General features: G+C 41.1%; 1 protein-coding gene across 1 annotated transcript in view; it reads left to right on the top strand.

The window, feature by feature from the left end:
• Positions 1-16,748, top strand: part of brinp1 (bone morphogenetic protein/retinoic acid inducible neural-specific 1) — a 173,471-nt gene that overhangs the window by 138,013 nt on the left and 18,710 nt on the right. The window contains exon 6 of the mRNA XM_061699284.1: positions 12,857-13,093. Coding sequence (XP_061555268.1) covers positions 12,857-13,093 — 237 coding nt within the window. The remainder of the gene's footprint in view (positions 1-12,856; positions 13,094-16,748) is intronic.

The following is a 16,748-nucleotide window of genomic DNA, read 5'->3' as shown; positions in this document are numbered from 1 at the left end:
TTCCCTCTTCTGATTTTTAACACCCAAAACAAGGCGAGTAAATTACCTAACAAGACAATTGTTATGTTCAATTAGAACACGTTTTAATTTAAATAGACATAACAGATGTGACAGAATATTTGCAGCCTCCCAAGACATTTCTCACAGCATTTTTGTCCTATGATCAAAATTACTGCCAGAATGGCTGAATTACAAAATCTACATCTTTATTAACTGTCGTTTTTACAACACAGTTGATGATTTAGCAACAACTGTGAAAGCGTCTCTACTAAATGATTTGTGTGTTGGAGATCATCTGATGTTGAGTTCCTCCAATAAATGTCTGCAGTCAATGCAAGCGTTTGATCTGGCAGCATATGCAGTCAATCTTGACACTTTGAGAGCAGTCGTATCTTTAAGATGCATGACTGAAACGTCAAAGCTTGTCATCGGACAAGATCCCACCCCCACTCTCTGGGGTCCTTGTAAAATGTGTGATTTCTGCAGGACCTTTGACGAGGGGGTGAGTGAATGTGTGTTTGTGTGTGCTGTCATGAATGTGCGCCAGTACAGCCGCTACAGCTGTGCAGGGGCGAATGGCAACAACACGAAAGAACAGCTTGAACTGTGCAAGGGTGGCCTACATGTTGCTGCCACATTGCCCAGAAATTATCATTTGTTACCTGTACTAATTCTCCTAAAGCTATGACGTTTTTTTTTTGTAGCATTATGATTTAATTCTCATTATGTTACATATTTACAGTATATATTCTGGCCTTATCCATGACATTATAAATTGGAAAATGAATTAATTTATTTTGTACATTGCTAATTTATTTATTTACTTATTTATTCTCATTAAAATACTCATTTGTTCTTGTACCACACTATCGTTCTTGTAATACTACAATTTTATTCTAGAACTTGTTACTTTATTTCTCAATTGCATTTTTATCCTCATAATGCTACACATTGAAGGTTTGCAGTAAAAAAAAAATAATAAAATTTTATCCTGTCTTTAAACTGCCGGCATGACATGACAGTAAAATATTATGAAAAGGATCTTTTGAAAAATACTCCTTCTTTAACCCCATGTTATGGCTCCAATTTAATTGTAATTATTATTTTAGAAACGGGGCGGCACGGTGGACGACTGGTTAGAGCCGTCAGCCTCACAGTTCTGAGGACCGGGGTTCATTCCCCGGCCCCGCCTGTGCGTAGTTTGCATATTCTCCCCGTGCCTGCGTGGGTTTTCTCCGGGCACTCCGGTTTCCTCCCACATCCCAAAAACATGCATTAATTGGAGACTCTAAATTGCCCGTTGGCATGACTGTGAGTGCGAATGGTTGTTTGTTTGTATGTGCCCTGCGATTGGCTGGCAACCAGTTCAGGGTGTACCCCGCCTCCTGCCCGATGACAGCTGGGATAGGCTCCAGCACGCCCGCGACCCTAGTGAGGAGAAGCGGCTCAGAAAATGGATGCCATGGATTTTAGAAACGATTCCACCACAACAGAAACAGCCTATCAGAGACTGTAGCGACAGAATGCATGAGTGTGCCAATCATTTGACGTGCACATACAAGCGAGTACATGCCGGAGCTTCGCTGTCGGTACACCCTACAGCCTCGCACAGACTTTTTTATTTGGCTGGTTTATTTTACCCCTGTTAGCAACACAAGCTAAAAAGAAAAGATGGACAGCACTCGAGACAAATGACATGTTTATTCACATACAACTATGACTATTCTTGCAATGCCCACTTTGTTATCATAATTACATCATACAATTATCACTTTAAACCTCGGTGAGCAACAAATGTATCCTTGTAATACTACAAATGTATTCTCATAATTAATTACACCTTAATTTTCTTTTAAAAAAAAACGCCAAAAAAACATTATCCAGCCCTCCGTTTTCTATAGCACTTGTCCTCATTAGGGTAGTGTGTGAGCTGGAGCCTATCCCAGGTGACTCTTGGGCGAGAGGCGGGAGTACATCCTGGACTGGTCATCAGCCAATCACGGGGGATGTTTCGGCAAACAATCATTCACTTTCAATGGTAATTTTTGTCTTCAATGAATCTAGCATCAGTGGCAGTTTGAATGGCCCCCTGTGCAAGACCCCTGTTTTCCCACCAACCCCCTATAACAATACATCAACAGCAAAGAATATTTAGAAATAAAAAAACAAAATAAAATAAAAAGCACAAATCTTTTATTAAACAAATGGGAAAAAAAAACTTAAGGGAACGTAATTCCAATAACAATGGTAGATAGCGCTGCATCATCTTCAGTGGCAAGGGTTAGGCGTCCTTCTGATGTTGCATATGCAAAGAAATGTAATATAATTTTAATATGAAAGACACATGGATTGCACATGTAAAGTAATGCTGTTCTGTGTTATTTCAATTTTCGATACAGGATTAGTATCAATAAACAGACCCTCTCATTTCAATATTTATCAGCAAAATTCTTGAAGACCCCTTGAAATGTCTCCACAAGGTGGCAGAAATTACCCATCCAAACAGCATGTCATGATGCCAATAGAAAAGCATTTCAATTTAGCATTAGCACAAGTGACACCGCACATATTGCGCATACCAGAAGGTGCCACTGCCTACCACGCTTGTTTTTTAAATATGGGACGAAGCCGGAGTACCTGCAGAAAGGAGAGAAAATGCCAACTTCCGTGGGAAAGCTGCAGCTGAGATTTGAACCTGACGTAATAACCACTAACGCTGCCAAAATGACTGATGATTACTCACATGAAATACTGTATATAACAAATTCTAATAATACTAGCACTTTCCCCAGTAATTACAACTTTAATCAGTTAATTTATGCCATTGTGTTTGTTATCTTGAAACTTCTTTTTCATTTGTTAAATTACAAATATCTTTTTTTTACAATGCTACCATTTGTTTCGCATAACACTATGTCTTTGTTCTTGCAATGCGGTCTTAATACGCATTTTTATTGTGTTCCTATGTTATTGTGTTCGGATAAGGACGACTGGCGGCCTCACTAGTTCATGTTTACTGCGCGCCTGTGTGACTTGTGTGTCGGCAACACAGAGAGTTCATCTAGCGCCAAAACAGGCCTGCCCTTCTCCATCTCACAATTGCTTTAACAGGCAATTGCGCTTAACTCCCAACTTCGGTGAAGAGCACATGCTTATTTTGTGTGTATGGCGCGGCAGTGGGGGGTAAACATTTGAAATAGTAGTTTCTGGTCATTGCATAGAGATCATGTAACAGCGCTTTGGCGTTCTATAGATGGTGAAGTTTGTGTAGAAAATGGGATTTTTCACTTGCACCCTGCAATGCTCCCTGTACAATACCTGCGTTGTTCAGGGAGAGATGTTATGTATCTGCCACTCGCAATTTAAATCAGTTCTTAGGTTTCTAAAGGGCCTATCACGACGACCGCAGCTGATCAGTCGCAGCAACTCACTCAGCCAATTCAGGAGACCAAAATATTGCTTGTGTTATCACCAGGGCGATTTCTCATGGAGACCAAGTCGCCCGGAAGTTGTCTCAGTCTCCTTGGTCTGCAGCAGGTCTCAGGGTGATGTGTCCCCTCAGCGATGTCTCTGAGATCTGCTAGACTTGAAAAACTCTCCAAAAGGTCTCTGATGGAGTCGAACATGTTTGAATTCACCGTGACTCCCAGGCGAACCGGCTAGTCTCCAGGAGACATAGCAGAGACGTCTCCACAACAAGCGGCGACTCGAGTCGCCATCAGGTCGCCAACTAGTCTCCAGGCCAGTAAAATAGACTCTTTACATGTTGTCGTCAAAATATCCCAAGGATCAAGATTTATGGAACACTTGCACACACTATTTCTTATCTTACTGAAATCAGGCCATTTTTAGGGGCCAGTCCTCATCCAACCCCATATACTGCAAGTCAAGCTTTGGTTACCATGACAACTGGGGAGGAGAACAACCCTTGCCACTAGAGAGGCTTGGTGCGCTTTCTCTCGTCGGCTTTCCGGCAAGTATATGCGTTAACAGTGGGCTGGATTTCGCCAGCGAGTGTGGGCGTTTCGGCCAGTGTTTGGCCATCTCCTCTTCCGTGTCACTCTTGTCCTCTTGCGAGTCAGCCACGGAGCCCAGAGTGTGGGGAAAAAGACAATACAAGCTTTTGCACTTGTGGAAGCAACGCTACGTACACTGGACTGTTTAATAGTGCCTCTGTATATTACTTTTTCAGAGTTTGTCTGCTATAGATTGAAAGTGGGTCTGGCACTGAACCCAGGTTAGCTGATCATGTCATTGGTTGAGTAACCCCTGTGTTGGAGCGGTTATAATGTGAATTCAACTGTTACGTAACAGTGGGTTGGAAGTGCAGAAGGGCTCGCTCAAAGTCACATTTTCAGAAATACGTAAATAACTAAAGCCTTACTTGGTTGTTTCATCTCACACTTGATCAGAGGTGGGTACAGTAGCCACTAGTAAGAGTACTATTACTGTAGAATAATATGACTCAAGTAAAAGTAAAAAGTAATCCTCAAAATAAGTAATAACTGACTAAGAAAGTACTCAGTTATAAAACTATACAAGTACTGTATTAACTGAGTAAAACCTGATTTATTTGTTTAAAGCATGAACAGAGCATGCTTTAAACAATGAACATAAAATAAAAAGAACTAAATAAAATATGCATGTGCAAATTCAGATACTGCTGAACAATACGGCACAGTGACCGACTGGTTTGCGCGTCTGCCTCACAGTTCTGAGGACCGGGGTTCAATCCCCGGCCTCGCCTGTGTGGAGTTTGCATGTTCTCCCCGTGCCTGCGTGGGATTTCTCTGGGTACTCTGGTTTCCTCCCACATCCCAAAAACATACATGGTAGGTTGATTGAAGACTCTAAATTGGCCATAGGTGTGAATGTGAGTACGAATGGTTGTTTGTTTATGTGTGTCCTGCGATTTGGCTGGCAACCATTTTAGGGTGCTACCCCCCCCCCCCCCCCCCAACACCCGAAGATAGCTGGGATAGGCTCCAGCATGCCCACGGCCCTGGAGAGGATAGGCGGTGAAGAAAATTGATTAAGATGGAGACAATCCCAGCTGACTTTGGGTGAGGATGCATCTTGGGCTGGTTGTCAGCCAATTGCAGGGCACTTAAAGACAAACAACCATTCACACCCACATTCAAACCTATTGATAATTTAGACGCTTCAATGACCCTAACATGCATGTTTTGGGGGTTTATGAGGAAGCCACAGTACCCTGCGAAAACCAACAAACGCACTGGGAAAAAAATAGAAAAGACACACATTCAAGCCCAAACGAAGATTCAAACCCCAAACCTCAGAAATGCGAGGTGGATGTGCTGACCAGTTTCACCGTGCCACTCTTTTCCCATAATACTAAAATGTTTGAGCTGGAAATGAAAGCTGTACATATTTAGCTGTCCAGTGCAATTCTTACTCTCGCAAGTTAAGATCGTGGGGGTCAATGCTCCCGTTTGACAACACAAGTTGCTTGCTGATCGCATTTATGATCATCTTCAATAATCAACTCATCATACCTGTGAACCATTTGCATGCTAAGTGCTGAGACTGCGAAAGTTTTCCAAAAGTGCTATTCTGAGCTCCAGTGCTGCTCATAGAGAGTCTTATGGAATAGAAATGAAAAGTGGATAAATAGCGGCTTTGGCAGCACAGATGTGTGCAAAATGGGTCGACACAGCAAATCTTCCAATGATATGTCCCCTCTGGTTAAAGCCTCCACAGGCAGACCAGCAGTGCCCGTTCCCCAACCTAGAAAAATACAAGACGCAATAATCCAAATCGGAGGTCTTTGCGTTTGATAACGATAACCTCCAATCTTCGTTAAATGCCCATCTCTTCCGTCCCTCCCCTCTCCCCTTTCCCATTCAAGTAAATGCACTTTATTGCACCAGTGGATTAAGTAATGATTATTTTGCAAAATTGCAGGCCACACAATGGTCAATTAATCTGTAATGAAACGCTGATTTATGAGGCGAAGCGTGGCATCGCAATAAGCAGGCGACCGCTTTGCAGTTAGAAACTCCGGCCCCCCTTTCCCTTCCCTAAACCCCTATCTATCAGCATTTAAAAATAGTGCACACCACAAGGAGACATAATGGAAAGGCAAAGTCACAGTGGAGTTCATGGCCATTGTCATCATTCAGTGGAAAGAATTAAGCCTCTTCACTGACTTCAATGCTATTTACAGTGGAGCCTTTAAGGTCAAAATTTTCCCATTGAAAATAATAGAAACTAATCAAGCCCTCGCACCCCCTTTTAAATGCAAATCCAGGCAATGAACATCCAACTTTGACATCATGCGCCACCCTCATTTGATGGCATAGGCCACAGGTGTCAAACTTAAGGCCCTGGGGGCAGATCCAGCCCCTCATGTCATTTTATGTGGCCTGCGAAAGCAAATCAAATGCCAACTTCCATGATTCTTGCTCAAATCCGTGCCAAAATTTCCAAATTGTCATATGAAATAAATGTTGAGCTATTGCAAAAGGATTTTTTGGGGGTTACCAAACCCCTCTAACATCAATTCAAATAACACAACTTCAGTGTTGCTACTCACAACGGTATATAATATTATATAATGTCAAAAAATACAGGCGTAAGGAATGCTTTGTAATAATGCATTGTAGCAAACCTGCAGTTGTGCAATGTAGATTTTCGCAAGGGTTTTATCAGATCCAACTGTGTTTGAGACCAAGAAAGTATCTATGATTTATGATTGGATGAGTGAGTTGAGGGGTGGGACAGCAGAAGGACGAAGAGGAATCCGAATGTGTTTCTGCGGGATGAAGGCTGAGAGTTCAGAGAAATACTCGTTGTATGATTTTTTTTTTTTTGCTGACATTAAACGTTACTGATCGACCACTGCTGAGCTTTGTTTCGTCATCCAAATAGACGCTACAAGTTAGTTGGTTCAACCCCTATTTCGTGATACCTTGCTATTTATTAGTATTCTTATAAGTATTTTAGGTATTTATCAGTACATTTTGCGTGGGTGAGTTCATGGGTCTGTGAGGTTGGGTGTTGTTTTTTTGCACTACACAAGGACATTTATAGTGCCATTTTATTTACAGTGCAATGACAATAAAGGTGATTCTGATCTTGACAAATGTGTAAGCCTTGGCGGAGGTCTGTGTACAGCACAAAGGGCTGCTGTGGGATTCTTGTAGCAGGGGGCGTGAGGAGAAGACATCCCATTTCCAGAAAGTGAGTCGATGCACAGTGATTGAGTGTAGTTGGGGACGGCGCGAGAGGTGAAGAAACAGGAATGAGTGATGGAGTGAACGCAAGCCAAAGGTCACATGGAGGTGCGCAGCGGGAGCACAAGTGAGCGTAATGAAGTCGGACAAAGGTGCAAAGTGGAGAGACAAGCAGAAAAGAGTGGACAGCAACTGACGTGACGGATGTTGAGGTGAGGCTCGCAGCTTGTGAAGTATGGTCAGAGGAAGGAGATGGGTAGGCACTCTCTGTTATTGTGCAGCGGGCCCCGCTGGCACCCGGCTCCGTCAGTGAGCGGCGTTGATCCGTGAACTTGCCATCTGGATTGTCCCACAAATCACATTAAAGTTTCAAGTCCAGGAATACATCAAGCTAAATGAATATTGGATCTGGGGGCCACAGACAGGCCTGATGGAGAGAGAAAAAGGCCTGTGCAACCAGATTCTTTTGTGGTCACACTGTAAGCTATCCATCCACTTTGCCCCTACCTCCCCTCCCCCTCATCTGGATGATGGGCAACAAACAGTCATTGTACAGCAAAGGGAGGCAGTTTCTTTCAAGAACAAGCAAAATAAATTAGATAGTAGATTCTTATCAATTTACGATTAGTTCCTATTTTGGCAATGACAATTTTTTTTCATTAGGAAATAATTAAAATAGGGTCAAATCGTTCCCATCATGAAACCTTTATTAACTGTTGTAGTAATAAAAGAGACATATTATGGGAATGTTTACTTTTAAATTACGGGCATACAAATAGTTGGTTCCCCAGGAGTGCCTTCCCTCCCATCAAGTGTACAATCAAATGACCAAGTAATGCTTTATGAGCTGCCTATTCCAGAAAATGTGACTTGAAGCAAGCCATTCAGATTTTGGCCCTATTGTTTTGTCACACTGCGATTGGCTGGCAGCCAGTCTCGGGTGTACCCCACCTCTTGCTGAACGTCAACTGGGATAGGCTCCAGTTCACCAGTGACCCTAATGAGGTACAAGCACTATAGAAAATGGATGCTATGTCGCAGTCAATCTAATTCACATAATACCGCCCCCAAACAGTTCACAGATTGGTAGCTCAAAGCCCATAAACACACTATATGTACTTGTATAATGTTATAGAGTAACAGTCACGAGCATAGCCACCAAAACCAGAATAAAACATATGACTGTTACCTACTCGCTAACATGCAAATAAAGAACCACTGAGTCACTTCAAGTTCTTACAAAGTAAATAACATTTCAGTAACATCCTGTTGTACACCACCATGTTTTTTCCCGCTGATTCACTCCCAGTTGTGTTAGTAGAGGCGGGTGGGGTGAGCAGTGGCTTATTTGCATGAAACAGGATAGCTCCCTAAAACATTTCAAGAGGGCTTTAAAACATGGTGAAAAGTGTGCCGCCCTTCTCAATCTTTGTGGTATTTTCAACAAGCATGAGAGACTGTTTTATTAAGACACCTGGGAACTGTCTTTAAAGTAACATTTTAACATTCCTAAGTAAGTCTTTGAAGGTGCCTTACAGACACGTAATGAAAAGTCTCTGGTCTTTTCATTGATCATTGTTAGCCATTATATTTTCAGCTACATGTTATTTACTAGCTTATTACTAACTATTTACATTAGCATCTGCTTGGAAAAATACTTGTGTATGCAACTGTTTGAATCAAATGTGTTGCTCTTGTATCAAGCTGTCAGCCCTTTCCCGCATCACTGTAATTTCCATTTCCAATCTGATTGGATTTTTACTTTGTTATGTTTGTGATTTGACCTCTCAGTAAAAGGCTGGTAGCATGAGCAACTTATCCTAGCTCCAAGTTTAACTCGCCACCGACTGGTTACAGTAGGTATTTTAGTGTTGTTGGCTTTAGTAATATTCCTTTTTCAGTTTAGCATACACAATGTGCTGTGTATAGTTGTATGCTTAATCTTGGTGAATATTAAGAGTTTAACTTCTCAGCTCCCTAGTTTTTTGTATTAACATAGCTTGCAAGTGAAAATAAGTGGCTTTAATTGAAGTGTCTGACAATTTAGCAGTGTGTTATTTAAGTGTACAATGTGTGATAATGTGCTTGCTTTTCCTTTTCATTTGAGGTACATTACATTGATTCAGCATAAATTGATTAATGTTTTCACCTTTGGGTGAAAATAATATGTTGAGTGCAAAATGGAGAAAAAAAATCATTCCTCATACAGTATGTTATGTTGTGGTTTCTGCGTGCATATTTTCTGCTGAGGCAACGTTTGTGCTCAAGTAAACCCGATTAAAACAAATATTGCTTTCCCAATGTTCCATACAAAAAGGGCAAAAAAAAAGAAAAACTATTTCGGTCTTTTCCAGTCCACTGGCTTGTAGAGTTGAGGATTTATTTTCCAGGCCCTGGATTGAAGAAAAAGGCTTTACCGCCGCACAACCTTCATTTCTATGAGATCTCCTGAGAGATATCAATTGGCCCACAGTTCAGAAATGATACGTTGGGAGACAGTAGGACAGGGCGAAATGCACTGCTTCCATTTGTTGGCCTTTAGTTTATATACCACTGGCCCTGCCTGGATCAGCACCTGCAGAGTATGGGTGGAAATCATGTCCAATCGTACTTTATTGTTGTTATTGTTGTCTGTCTATATATTGGAATTGGTTGGGATAATGTCACAATATAGTTCTTTTGGAAGAAAAAAAAATAACTGCAATAAATCACCATATCTGTGCACCTGAAGCATGCCGTAAAATATAATCAGGATATTTTGTCAACCATGTTATCACAATACACCAATCCCTCGTTTAGTTCCGATCACTCCTGCAATAGGTGAAATCTGCGAAGTGGCAAACACATATTGCATTGATTATTTATAGCTATTTTAAAGCTGTATGAACCTCCCTAGATTATTATTAATCTTGTCCACACTCCTATTAACCTCTACCCTACCATACTCTTATAAACACTTTTCTATACACTTAAACACCTTTTAAACTTAGAAAATACAATAATGCACAGTAGTACTGTACACTAATGTAATGTGATTTCATGAAATTTGATCTATTTATGTTTTTTTACAGTTGTGTTGTTTTATGCTAGGAAGCGCTTATTTTACCACAGACAATTACAGCATACCCTCAAAATCCTGCGATATGGCGGATTATGCACGATATCAATATGAAAAAAAATCTCCAATGCACTGAACCCGCAATAGGTGCACCGCGATAGAGCAAGGGAACGCTCTATAGCCACTGTTCAATAAGCATTATGACATTTTTGAAAGTCCTCAAATATATCACGTCTATACACATAGCTCAAAATACACAATTATCCCAATGTACTCTAATACGATACAATGCAGTATCAATATTTTATGCTGGTGTATTGATGCTGTGCTGTGAGCGCTGACACCTTGCAATATCAATGTTTGATACTGGTGTAGGCACGTGCGTGGATAGACCCCTGGTGGTGCTGAAGCACCTTCCTTTATGCCCTGCATGAAAAAAAAAAGATCAAAATTACCCTCTCTGTCATCAATTCCCCCAAAAAGTGTTTTGATACCTGACGAGCATTTATTTGAGTTCTTGTGAGAATTGTGCTGCTCGCTGATCCTCTCATGCTCCCCTGTCCTCTTCCTCCTCCTCCACTCAGCTCTCATGGAGTACTGAGCACCAGCTTCCAGGCAGAACAGGGTTTGCTTTGACTCTCACTGTCAGACAGACTGGTAATGATAGTGTTTGTGCAATCCCAGAAATTTTTTGTTGCAGAATTAATCACAATACTTTGCATTACATCATCGCTGAAAATATTACGTGGCTATCAGCACAATGTTTCCTAAACACACACGCACACACACACACACACACACACACACTGGAGGGGAGGGATTTAGGCATTCCACCCGCTGAAAACTCTAGCTTTATCATTCAAAGTTAACAAAGAGCATCCATGCATCCTCCACATTTTATACTAATGATTGCACAGCTTTGTCCGGCTGTTTACCGACATATGTTATGTGGAATGAAGAGATCGTGGGGAGAGAGAGACAGACAGACAAAATTGAAGACAGCTTTACTTGTTTATAAATTAGACAAGTCCACTAGTTTGATTTCATTTAAAATCTTCATCATTATGACGTGAAAGCATGAAGAAGAAAAAAGCATGACCACAAACATTTTGCAGTACAGTGTCATGTAGCTCTCACAATAAAGAGTTGAAAATAGAAACAGATAATATTTTTACTGCACAGCATCCTAGCCAAAACTTTGTTCGACAAGAATGGGGTCGTGAAAAAGGTATTCCAAATGTTGCTGGTGCATCAATAATGTACTTATCAATAACAATACAATATGCCTCAAAACCAATGTTTGATACTGGTAAACCGATACAATACTATAAGCCATAGTAACGATACACTAAACTGCAACATCAATATTTGATGATACTGTATCAATGCCAAACCATAATCAATAAAGATATGATACATTGCACTATTGATATTTAATGCTACAACATTGATCCCAACTCGTAAGCAATAATGGTATGATACTTTGTAATTTCGGTACTATAGTTTTCCTCACATGTGAATTCCCTCTAAAATTGATCGGCAATGCACTGTGAAAACACAAATGGTAACTCACTCTTTGGCTGGCTAATTGTGTGAAACACAGGCTCAAAATTGCATACGAGGGGGGCAACGATTGTGTGCTAAATAAGCTGACAGTACGCACGATGGGAGGCATCAATCTCGACTGAAGGCTGTCATGCTGAGGGCGAGCCAGTACAAAAGTGACAACTCATGTTGAACATTGGAAGGCTTTCAAGCATGTCCTTTCGACAAATAACCGAGTGCCTGTAACACAAAGCAACACTGAAGGGACGCTCGACCATTTATTTCCCCACACACAAAACCCTTTATAGAGCAATCATTAAATTACTTTAAAGTTCTACTTGACAATTTTACTTTTTTTTTTACTTTTAAAAACTGTCATTAGTGTACAATAATATGCCAGTACAATACTGCCCCTATCTGTCATTATAGTTTTTTCCATTCTATAATCCTTTATTATTTTAGTACTGCAGTGATAGTGACAGGATCCATGTTTTAAACTCCCCTAAGTTACCAAAGACGGTGTCTTATTGTTCTAATTATTTCACTACATCGGCAATTCTTCTTAAAATCTGAATGTATGAGCATGTATCTACTGTACTATTGTGTATACTGGTATATATGTTGTTGATCCCAAACTAAATGCACTTTTTTTTAATTTGTCTTCCATCCATCCATCCATCCATCTATTTTCTGAAACGCTTATCCTCACTAGGGTCGCAGGTGTGCTGGAGCCTATCCCAGCTGACTTCAGGCGAGAGGCAGGGTACACCCTGAACTGGTCCCCAGCCAATCGCAGGGCACACATAAAGAAACAACCATTTGCATTCACATTCAAACCTACGGACAATTTAGAGTCTTCAATAAACCTACTATGCATGTTTATGGGATATGGGAGGAAACCGGAGTACCCGGAGAAAACCCAAGAAGGCACGAGAAGAAATCTTTACACGAAAGCTGAAATCACATACATTCCCATTTGGAGCACTGAAGACAAATTATAACATGGAGTAATCTCCCACACATCTTGATTAAATCAACGTATGTTGGTGTTTTTCAGGGCTTCAGGTCATTTTCCCGGAGTACCTACAGGAGAAGTTCGTCCAGTCGGCTTTGAGCTACATTATGTGTAATGGAGAAGGGGAGTACCTGTGCCGCAACAACCAGTGCATCTGCCAGTGTGCAGACGAGTATCCCCAGTGCAACTGTCCCATCACCGACATCCAGATCATGGAGAACACGATGCTGGGCATGGCCGAGTCATGGGCATCCTCCTACAAAGACTTCGAGAACTCCGGTGAGTAGGCATGTGCACTTGTTTTAAGAATTTAGTCTTCAGTCCTTGTCTGCTGGAGTCAGTACAGGGATCTGAAGTTTTTTAAACACTCCACAATAGGTAATTTCACACCACAGAAACCTAACCCCAGAATTTGGAACTTTTGCAGGTATGTTGCGTGTTCACCCTGGTCTCCAATAGGGGTGTCCCGATCCTATCTTTAAGATCAGAAATCGGTCCAATGTCAGCAAAAAAACAAGTATTGGATCAAATATAACTGGAGCTAAAATCTCCAATTTTACCACTCTTATACAAGCAGTCCATTCCATGCTCCGCTCCAGCACTTCTATCCAGCAGCGCATTGCAGAGCCCACATGCTCAAAATAAACAGGCTGCTAAGGTGCTAACATATTAGCAAGAAGTAAGAATTAATGTTGCTTGCTTCAAGTCGTTTATTGACACTCCAGTTGAAGCTCACTGTAAAACAAAACACATAACAAAAGAATTACAGCTATTAATTTTTCAAATACATCACATATTTCTGTTTCTGTCTTCATTTTTATTCGCAAAAATCGCTAGCTGAAAGCGAATACACTGAATAAAAAACACCATTGACGAGGTAACGAAAATTACCATCGAACTCGTGGCCCTTATATCTCTCAAAGCAATGAATATTGGTACACAAACGCTGTATGAACACATAAAAACAGGCAATATAACAATGCACTCTGGTATGTATTCTTCAAACTGTGGAAAATTAGTTATACTTACAATATCCTATCGTGACTTCTTCTACTTCTTTGACGGCAAGCGTGCATCTCATTGCATGCACCAGCACTGCACCTCAGAGGTCAAGACATGCACAGCAGTTACTTTATGTAACCCATTGGTTAATAATAAATGGGTCAGGTTTTTTTCAACCAACTGTTGCTGATTATTGTTCTCTGTTTGAGTAATATCACTTGATCAAGCCTTTTCTAACATGCCATATTACAAAATATGTCAATTATTAATGATTATTGCTGAAATCGGATCGGACCGATATTGGTATCGGCCAAAACTCAAGGCTGCTATATCGCTAATCGAATTGGAAGTGAAAAAGTTGGATCAGGACATCCCCAGTATTACATCAGCTGATGTTTGAATTTGTGCTGTAGACAGGGACAAGAGCGTACCATCTAACCTATAAAACGGAGGTTGAATGCCCTGGATATTTAGGGGCCTAAGCCCCATACGGTCTTGGAATTGTTGTTTATCAATCAATCGATCGATTGGTCAGTCAGTTAAGCAATCGGTTTCTGACCCTCCCATTCCCTGGGCCACCCCACATCCCCAGTCCCGTGCGTAAAAGCAGTTGTAGTATAAAAAGATGATTAAAAGACATGATGACGATCATGATTCAGCCGATGAATTAATCGCCTTTTGAGGGGTTTCAACATGCCTAAGAACTCCAAAATATTTGGAAGGGTATCCAGGTGAAAATGAATGTATTTTAAGGGTCTCAACATGACCGCCCAAAACTCATTAGTAGCGCCCCATGAAACTCATAGAAAAGTGGGTCCCCGACACACATTTCACCGATCAACATGAAATTGAGTGGCCATGTCTGTCATAACAGGATGCAAGTCTCAAGGATCCATTCATGAAATTGAACAGAAAGTCTACTAATTTGGTTTGAAGCAGCCATTTTGGGCAAATGCTTTTGGTTCATACTTCGATGAACTTCTACGAGGGAATTCGCTCAAATGAGCCCCAATCAGAAACAGATATACTGTACTGATGAGCGGAGCATGGCACATTTTTATCATTTCCAGAATTCACGATGAAAAAGGACACATGAGGGCACCTTGATCACTGCTCGCAGCTTTAAATTTGTATCCTTTTGCAGACAGGAAGATGAGAAGGCCAAAAGAGAACATACTATTAGATCTGTAAAGCATGGCGTGAACTGCTTTACCATAAATATTTGTATCAAATATCAAATAGACGAGGACTCTGTTGTAAGATGAGAGATTGCATAAGGCAGACACACAGAATGCAGTGTACAAAATTCAAACATGGCAGCAGTTGTTACACTAAGATGACCTGCCATGTGATCACACAAATAGAATTGTTTGCAGTTGCTCAAGCTTGCGAATAAATGTGGGTAATGAAACACATGCTGCTTCACCCAGTCTAAAGACATTATTATCTGAGCACATCTGCTCTGGGAAATATCCACTTCTTTCATACAAATGAGGCACTTCATTGAAAACCTGTCATCATTTTTTGGACATTAATATTTTCAGTTTGATAAACTATCGCTACATTTCAGTACTTTTCTTGTATGAGGGAGCAGATCCATTTGTTTCCCCCACACACAGGACGTGGCAGCTGCTGAGACTGCAGGAGCAAGTGGCATGCTAATGGTCATTTTAGGGCGTCAGATTCAGACGACTCTTAATCGTGAGCCGACAACCCCACGGTGGCTCGTCGAGCGAAAGGTTGAGGGTGGCGTGTGACATCTCAGAAACAGTAGAGGAGGAGGAGGAGAAGGACTCGGGTGTCTTTGAAGCAAACGAGCAAAGCAGATCTGACAAGCCCAGGGAGGACGAGACAAAAACTCTGAGAAACGTCTCTGCCGAGGCTGGGGGGAAGAAAAAAGCTGTTCAACTGTCTTGAAGTCTGTAAGTGAGTTGAGTGTGGAGGGCATCGCCATTTTACAAATTGCCCTTTGGCTCCCTTCAGCTCACAAATTACCATAGTTCACTGAAGTTCATGTTGGCTTTTTTATTTGAGTTTATATGCTGCATTCTTACCATTACATCCAAGATGGTGTAGCTTTGACTCGGGGTGAAAATTGCGACTATCTATCCATTTTCTCGAAAGAGTGTCCTTATTAGGATTGCAAGTGAGTTGGAACCTATCCCAGCAGACTTTTGGCAAGAAAAACAGGGTTTGCTCTGGACTACTCACCGATCAATCGCAGGACACATTGGTATGATGGGATAATCCGGAACCTGTCGCCAGCCAATCACATTCACACCAGTGGGCAGTTAAGAGTCTTCAATGAACATGCAACAATGCACATTTTTGGAATGTGGGAGGAAGCTGGAGTACCCACAACAACAAAAATGCAAGCACAGGGAGAACATGCAAACTCTACACAGGAGGGCCTGAGGCGGAACTCGAACCCTACCCTTTCGACTATGAGGCAGACATGCTAATCACAACAACTGTGCGGCCGCCAAGTATAGCAACTCAACAATATATCGCCACAATATATTGCCAAAGATTTCAACATAATCCCGATTCAGTGATACAAGTGATACAAACGCCGTTATGAAACAAAACATGAAGGAACACACCTCTAAAAGGGTTCAGTTGTTAGGATTTGTTAAATTGAAAAATGTAAAATTGTTTGACCACTGTTGTGTCAAGATGCCAAACAGAAAAGGGGAAACTCAAACTTTGTTTTATTTCTATTTAGCAAAGCACTTTATTTGAACACGTATAACTTTTTTTTTACTTGCATACTTTTATTTAGTACGTGAGAGAAAATTACACTGTTGCGCTGATATGTTTGATTACCCGGGCAGAATTTGTAAGATTTGTACAATTCTTTAAAGACAATATGAAGGATCAGATGAAACATATTTAATTTTGTCTTTAATGGCACTCAAATTGAACTGCAAGA

Source organism: Phycodurus eques, chromosome 15, assembly GCF_024500275.1.
Source record: "Phycodurus eques isolate BA_2022a chromosome 15, UOR_Pequ_1.1, whole genome shotgun sequence".
Taxonomy (NCBI): Eukaryota; Metazoa; Chordata; class Actinopteri; order Syngnathiformes; family Syngnathidae; genus Phycodurus; species Phycodurus eques.
The sequence above is the reverse complement of the archived record's forward strand: the minus strand, read 5'-3'. Positions and strand labels throughout refer to the sequence as shown.